The sequence below is a fragment of the Peromyscus eremicus genome, chromosome 8a (assembly GCF_949786415.1).
Source record: "Peromyscus eremicus chromosome 8a, PerEre_H2_v1, whole genome shotgun sequence".
In the NCBI taxonomy this organism is placed as follows: domain Eukaryota; kingdom Metazoa; phylum Chordata; class Mammalia; order Rodentia; family Cricetidae; genus Peromyscus; species Peromyscus eremicus.
This window is the reverse complement of record NC_081423.1, coordinates 102,449,165-102,457,135: the sequence shown is the minus strand read 5'-3', so window position 1 is coordinate 102,457,135 and position 7,971 is coordinate 102,449,165. Positions and strand designations below refer to the sequence as shown.

The window sequence follows — 7,971 nt, the reverse complement described above, 5'->3', positions numbered from 1 at the left end:
GTTATGCAGGTCTGGATCACAGCCTTGTCCTTAGAGCCTCTCTCTGATGGCCAAGATACCATCACAGGACTCTTGGCAGTATGGCTAGTCCTGAACTATAGGAGCAGGCTGGAGGTGCAGGGGCTGTGAATCTGCTGCTAAGGGACTGAGTAGAAGGCGGTGGCCTGGAAAGCCTAGTCTATTCTTGTTAATTTCTCACACTCACATTCTGTGGATGTGTGCTGCCTGTCTTGGGGTGACAAGGCACCCCCACAAACAGATAAGAAACATACTGCAGAGGAGCCTGTGGACTCCACAGCTGGAATGGCAATCGTGGAGTATCCCTGGATACTCACACTCACAGGAGGCCAGAGACACAGTGGGGGTACTGAACCCACAGGGCTGCTTTCCACGTTCTGCACCCTGCGAACCCCCCTTGGCCTTGGCAACTGCTTTCTGTTCTGCTGGGGTCTGCGGCCCCTCTGCCTTCAGGAAGGCCCTCCCCCAAGCTCTCAGGACTCCAGTGGGCTGTATGGAGGTCAGACGTGTCTAGAATGCAGAAATGCTGTAAGTGCCCAGAGAACTCTCCTTTACTACTGCCCCAGACATAACAGTGATGGGATGGAGGCAAGGCCCATTCCTGTCTACACAGGCTGGGTGCTCTCCAGGGTTCCTGTGGGTGGGGATGGGGGCCAGAGCCCCTGCAGAGCGGGTGGGAACTGCAGAAAGCACTGTTTGCTCCCAGGGCACAGCCCCTCCCCCATTGCCCTGTCTATAGCAGGATGGTTTCCAGCGCCTGGATCCACTTCTCTCCTAGGGCCAGCTCTATCTGAATCCCAAGCCCTGAGTCACCAATCTGGCTTTTGTTACCAACAGAGTTGATCCTGTTGAAGGACCTCCTGGTGAAGAGGGCGTGGCTTCTCCAGAACTGTGCATGGGGCCACAGCACCCCTCCATCCCTTCGGGGATGTGGTCCTCAGGTAAATCTGATGAATATTTTCCTGAGATTAGGCTTGTGGGGAAAAGGAGATGTGCAGGTTGAATGACCCACTTGGGACCCTCCTCACTTGTAGAAACCTCTCCCTACTCTGTGAACAGGCCTCCTGCTCTGCATGTCTCTGCCTCAGCCTGCCCAGTTGTGGGACCCGGGACCCTCCATGCTCCTGTTGTTTTTCTATTGCTCCCCCCCCCCCCGCCTCCCGCACAAGTGTGGAGAGAGAAGTCCATCTCAGACCTATCAGGTGGGCATGGCAGGTAGATGATACCTTTACATTTAGTGCAGCTCTCTGAGCAGATGAGTAAATGCAGGGCCCTCATGTGTCTGTCCTACAGAAGCAATACAGGGCTACACCCCGAGATAACCCACTGTCACCTAGTCTCTGAGGAGCTGCTTAGGAGAGAAGCTGGGACCACATCTCTTGACAGGAGGTGGAAACCTATTTTCCCTATGTCCAGTTGTCCAATTGAGGCCTCGTTATGTCTCCATGTCTGAGTCCCACCAGGAGATGTTGAAACAGTGAACCTGGGAATATAAAGGTGTTTTTTCTACATGGGAGCTGAGTTCGTGGACACCCCTGGTAGGGACTGGGATAGCCCTGCCCACATGCTGGTTCCAAACCCTTTTGACTGTCTCCTGTAACCCTCACCTTAGTCTCATAGCAGGTTGGGGACAAGGCCTGTGAAATCAGACACTGCAGGTCCTGGTCTTTTGCCTTGCCTGCCTCTCCCCAGAGTAGGCTGGAGGGCTGAGTCATGGCCTCTTGGTCCCTCTTGGTCAGCTACCGCTGGTGCTCAGGGGACAGAGTGAGGACTGGATGTGTCTACCTGGAGGGAGGATCATCACTGCTTGTGCAGTTTTGAGCAGGTGGCCTGTGGAGACCCAAGGGGTGTGTGGTGTCCAGGAGTGGCCCAGAAAGTGTAAGGCTGGGTCTCTGGTTGTCAGAGGAGAAAAGTTGTGGCTCCCGAGGACCTCTGGGAGGTGAGGGAACAGTACAGAGGGAGAGTGAGATCACCTCTGGAGTCCTGGTACAGGCTTGGCCACAGTAGTGGTAAGTGCAGGGAACTACAGTCATTCTCCTGGCTGGTTATTTCAGGAGCTTCCTTAGCCCACACATGCGCCAAGGCGGCCCCTCCTTACCTGTCTCTTGCCCCTTGATGCACAGGATGCTCAGGCAGGGTTGTGACCCCAGGGCCTCCGAGCACCTCCTGAAGTTGAGCGCCAGTGAGGGCTCCCCTATGTCTGGCCTAAGTAGTTTCAATGCCCCGCCAGCCCCCAGCAACCTTGCCAGGGCTGGGGCCCAGCAATTAAAGCCCCCTCGTCTCCAATTGGTTTGTAGTATTAAAAACGAATTGCGATCGGCCAGGTTGTCATTTCTACCTGATAAAACATCACTTTTATTGATCTCACTCACTCAGGGCCATCATTTATCTTGCTTCAGCATTTCACATAATGGCTCGTTTGTCTTGCTCAAAGTGTAGTCGTGCATGTTTAACCCCCGGGGCGCCACAGCCTGTGTCCTCTCCGTGTGCATCCTGCCCTTGGACCAGGCCCCGTTCTGAGGGTAGCAGGTTCTGGAAGGCCAGGACCACAATATCTGAGGCAAGGTTGGAGGAGGGAGGAGCAGAGGAGCAAAGGGAGCCTGGAGATGTGAAGCCAGTGAAGCCTGCTCCGGCTCGACTATGTCCTACCGTGTCTCCTGGAGCTCCTACGGGGAGGTCCTGAAACTGGACACTGACTCAAGTATGCTGTGGTCAGTAGTCGCCTGCCTGGGGCTTGTCCCACTTGGGTTCTGTGAGCAGCACACCTTAGTCCTGCCTTGAGCTCCCCCATACCAGGGCCTTTGTCTCAGTGCAGAATCCCTCCTGGAGTCTGGGCCAGCCTGGCTCCTTTAACCCTGACCCAGGGCCACCAAGAAAGCCACCTGTCCGTGGACTCTTGGCGCTCTTGAGGTTACCTGCTTGCCAGCAGGCAATTTCAAGTCCCATCCTGCTAAGGGCCTTTAGTCTCCGCCACCCTCTGGCTCCAGCCCCCCACCTCCTGGCCGCTGTCTTCCCACTACCTGCTCTGCCCTACCTGGGACTCCCTTCTCCAGGAAGCTGCCTAGATCAACCAAGGGACAAGCAGAGCTGCTTGCTTCACCAACCACGATTATCCCCATTAGTTCTGGAGCCCTGTGCAAGACACAGTACTGTTCTGGGCTGGAAATGGCAGGACCCACCTTGTGGTGCTGTGAGGGAGTTAGCTTGGCCACCTGGCCCCAGTGCAGCTGCTGGCCAGCTGTCCCCAGTGTCTCCCGTCTGCCTGTCTGAGGTCTTGGAGCCATGGTGTCTTGATGGCTGGCTGTTCAGCTGCTCCTTGCCATGCTATTGCTCAGCACTGCTGGCCGCAGTGGAATTGGTTGGATAGAGAAGAGAAGCCCAAGGCCTGTTGGGGGGTTCTTCATGCCAGGCTTCATAGTAGAGGTCACTGACACCCTCCAGGCTCTGGCCCCACCCACTTTCTTGCATCAGAGCCTCCTTGTATGACCTCCTGAGCAAAGCAAACTTTTCATGTTCTCTCTCTCTCTCTCTCTCTCTCTCTCTCTCTCTCTCTCTCTCTCTGTGATGTTACTGGGAGTAAACTCAAGACCTTGCATATACTAGGTGAACATTCTGCCACTGAGCTACATTCCCAGCAAAATTGGCTCAAGTGGGCAAAGGATGACATTGTTAAATTTCTGTCTCGGGGCTCCAGGATCCACGCCGCGGGTCAGCCCCACTCTGTGCCCATCAAGAACCCAAGCTCCTGCAGTCCTCAAGTCCACAGAGGGTCCCTGAGCCAGAGGCCCAGTGAAGTGCAGCTGGAGTCCGGGGTGTCCACTGGGCAGCTAGGAACGACAGGACACCTGTCCCAAAGGTCATGACTTCTGATCATCTCAGGCCGGGTCCACAGCCCCACACAAAGCTGACTAGTCTTCTAGCACCCCAGCACCTGTCTTTGTGGCCCTTACCCATCAGCTCTTTGGAGCAGGTACCCGCTGGACCATACAGGCATTAGACCATATCCTGCTTCCACAAGAGGAGCATCTCTAACCAAAGTAGTTCAGTGGCAGGCAGGCAGGTGACAGTGGAGAGAGAGACCTGTCCGCCAGGCAGGGCTGTGTAGATGCATAACCAAGCTCTCACATGTGGAGGTGGGAAGCGAAGGACCCAGCCCCGCTCCCAGAATCAATCTTGCTGTTCCACATCTGTCCTGGGTCCCATCTGAAGGTATCTGTAGTGAATTACCAATCAAGGCTGTCTCGCCTGGCCAGTGTTGAGCTTTCTTTGGGTCTGCAGCCTCCTGATTAGGGGACACATGGTCCTCTCCACTCCCACTGTATGCCCATTGCTTGACTTATAATCAATCCTCTGCTTAACAATTAGAACTTTTTACCCCCTCCCCATCAAGAGACAGGCTCTTACTATGTAATCCTGGCTGGCTTGGAACTTGCTACCAGGACCAAGCCAGCTTCAAACTCAGAGGCCCATCTGCCTCTGCCTCCCGACTAAAGGTGTGCACCTCATGCCCATCAGGCATTATGTGTTATTCTCTGCATAGCGGTCTGGCAGAACAAATCCATTCAGACCCTCACCAAGGCAGCGTTCACAGTATGGAGTAGTGTTTGTGGCCACTCTTCCCCGTTGTCCTGTGTTCTGTAGGCTCCACGTGCCTATCTGAACCAGTTCAAGCTGGACAGGTGACCAACCCATTTTTCATTCATACCCGACTAACAAGTCCAGCCCTAGGGTCAAGAAGGACTTGTAACTTGGGTGCGGGTAGGGTGGTGACTCTAAACTCACCTAGTCACTCAGTCTTCTCCCAGACAGGAATGACCACGTGACACAGAGACAGGAGGCAGGCACAGTCACAACCTGGACTATCGAGCACCTGTACAATAGTTCATATATTTATTCTTAAGCAAGTTATCAATAAAAAATTTAATACTAAAATGCCTTTACATAGAGTTTGCTGTTCATAAAACCTTTGTGTTTTTTGTTTGTTTTGTATTTAGTGTTTACATTGAAGACAAAAATCCGACCAGCCTCTTAGTTTACACATTTACAAGGATCGTGCTTTCGCCACGGTTAGCCACGGTTGGGGAGAAGGGGTCACGCCATTCGCGTGTACACACAGAAAGGGGGAAGGGGATAAAGACAGATAGAGAGGAGAGCTCAGCACAGGGAGAAAGAAACATCCAGAAGGCGGCCCACAGAGCAGCCTTCCCACTTGCTCCTGCGCCCTGGGTACTGGGGTTCCGAGCAGTGTCTTCCTAGCTCCAGCCTGGCGCGTTCCTTCGCTCACCGTCCTTCTGATTCCCTAGCTGTGAGCAGGACCTTGGTGGTCATCTCTTCCGATGACCACCAGGAATGAAATATTGCACTCATGTGGAGAACAGAAAGCCGCAGGGTGGTGGGACAGCCAGGAATGGGGAACCCTTGCTTATGCTGTGGGTCACCAAGAGTTCCCCTTTGGGCAATTAGTGAGATAAAAGAAGTCCCTGGAATTGAGACAGACTCCTGGTGGGCCTGAGCAAAGGAAGAGAGGCTGAAGGGTCCCAGTTAGGGTTGGGCTGGGTGCCCATCAATACTCCTTGCTTCCTGGGAAGCCTTGGCCTGGTGGGACATTGGGGAGCATGTGCGCCACAAGGCATTTTTGAGGACAAAGGCCTTCAGTCCATGGGTCCAGCCTGTTCTTTCCATCAAGGGAGAAGAAGGCTGCTGAGCTTTCCTGGTACTTGGGGGCCAGGGTGTGGGTACAAGAGGCCAGAAGGGACTCTTGTTATACACTCCATCATGAGCCTGCCACGCCATCTGCCCTGACGAGTGCCTATAAAATAGGGCCAGAAACTGTCACGGGGTGGGGTGGACAGGGGGGCCCCAGGACAAGGGGCTGGGGTAAGAGAAAGGGAACCAGATGGGCCTTTCCCCCTTGGGTGACAGCACCTGACTTTCTACTGTTCTTTTTGACTCCAGTACCTCCGGCCCAGCCTCATCACCATCCACACTTGAGGTTAGCCAGAGGTGATGGGGCCCCAGGGAAAGTGTCTGGTGGGAAAAGAGGAGTCTTACTGGTGAGGAGGTACTCATGCAGAACTGTGGACCAGCCCCAGGTGGGCCCCAAATTCTGGCCCAGAAGGGACCTGGACCAGCTGCACCATTGTGGAAGCCATACTGCTCTTGGGAGGAGGCAACTGGTGCCCTGGAGGACAAGGAAGGGGATGAAGTGGTAGGGGTGAAGGGGGGTGAGGGGCCAACTACACCCTGCTTGAGTGAGGCAAGGCTTCTCTCCCTGCAACAAACTGGCTGTGGAAACGGAAACCAGAAATAACTTGGAATATTCAGGAAAGGAAGTCTAAACATCCATTTTTCTTATTGATACTTCAAAATATTTGTTCGTTTGTTTTGTTCCAAACAGAGGTAAGATATATATGGTGCTGCCGTACTCCTGGGCTGCAGAGCGGGGCAGGCCGGTCCCGGCTGTTCTCATCTTGTGGCCGGAAGCCCTCTCCTTCCAGGGGCCTTCATCACTGTCCCTACCCCCAATACTTTTATGTACGGGATGTACTGAAAGGAAATAAACTGCAGTGTAATTTCCTTCACATAGTTGGCCCCCAAGAGACTGGAGGGTATGATTGGGTCTCATGTGACCATCCCATGGCCTTTGGCCCCATTCCAGCAGCCTCTGCAGTCACAGATGCCCCTGCTGGAATTCAACTAGGCTGAGAACAGTGCATTTCCAAAGAAAACCCCAGGACAAAACCTTACACACACACACACACACACACACACACACACACACACACACACACACGCCCTGCACGCACGTGTGCATGGGCACACATCCACCCTTGTCACGAAGGTGGGGAAAAATCCTTTTCCATTTTTTCCCCATAAAACTTCCCCACAGAAATACAATATTTACATAGAGAAATAAATAGACAACACACCTGATTTCTGCTTTCCCTGGTGGGAGACAGTCGGAGGTACTAGGGAAATATGGCTTGGATTCTAATCTCTCGAGAACTGCGGTGCAGTGGCAGAGCAGCTGGCCCTCCCTCCCTCTGGAGCAGCTAGGATGGGACTGGGGTAACTTCAAGGAGAAGCCTGATCCCGCCTTGGGGGGTTGCATATTTGCTCAGACCAGCTCCTGGCTAGCTGACCTCTTGGCTGCAGCCATGGATGAGGGTGGGAAGAGGCAGCAGCAGCTCAGCACAGGATGGGCACACCGTCCGCTGTCACCAGGCGTCCAGTGGTAGGATCATAGGTGCCCGCCAAGTAATAGAGGTCCTGCTGGTCTTGGTACTTGCGGCCCCGCATCATCTGCTCATACTGCTCCCGCCCTACCACCTGGCACTTGTGGGAGATGGTCTGCACGTCGTTCTCATCCTCGTGGCAGGACTGGTAGAGCGCATTCTGCGGGGAGGGGCGCAGTGTTGGGGATGGTTTCAGCCGACACACCCCGACACCGGGGGAGGGTCTGGGGCTTGGGAAGGGTCACCAGGACAAGGTGATGTTGGCTGCTGGTCTCATTACCGGTCTCCCATTCTCCCAAAGGTACCTCACTTTTCCCCACCGCGCCTCCCCCCACCCTGCCTCCCCCTCCTCACCTTTCCCCACCCTGCCTCCCCCCACCCTGCCTCCCCCACCTCACCTTCCCATCACTCTGCCGCTTCCCCAGCTTGGTCTCCTCAGGGTGGTAGAACCATTTGACCTTCACCACCATGCTGCCGCCCCATGACTCCCACAAGCTCTCGATGCGGCCAATATAGGGCAGGTTGGGTCGTCCAGCCGACAGGAAGACTGCACAGTCCCCGATGCGCAGCGTCTCCTTGCCTCTGACGATGGCCTTGTAGAACAGTTTCCTGGCCTTCCCCTTCATGCCTCTCCTCTGCAGGGCAGACCAGCAGACAGACACACAGTGGTGAGGAGGGACCCACGGACCTTAAGGAAAGGTGGTAGCCAAGGAAACAG

The 7,971-nt window shown here is 54.6% G+C and overlaps 1 protein-coding gene across 1 annotated transcript in view; it reads right to left on the bottom strand.

Annotated features, from left to right (window-relative positions):
- Positions 1-4,878: 4,878 nt before the first annotated feature.
- Positions 4,879-7,971, bottom strand: part of Bahcc1 (BAH domain and coiled-coil containing 1) — a 58,082-nt gene continuing 54,989 nt past the window's right edge. Inside the window, exons 26-27 of the mRNA XM_059272271.1 lie at positions 7,652-7,888; positions 4,879-7,413 (exon numbers count right to left, since the gene is read on the bottom strand). Of these exons, the coding sequence (XP_059128254.1) occupies positions 7,207-7,413; positions 7,652-7,888 (444 nt within the window). The 3' untranslated portion in view covers positions 4,879-7,206. The remainder of the gene's footprint in view (positions 7,414-7,651; positions 7,889-7,971) is intronic.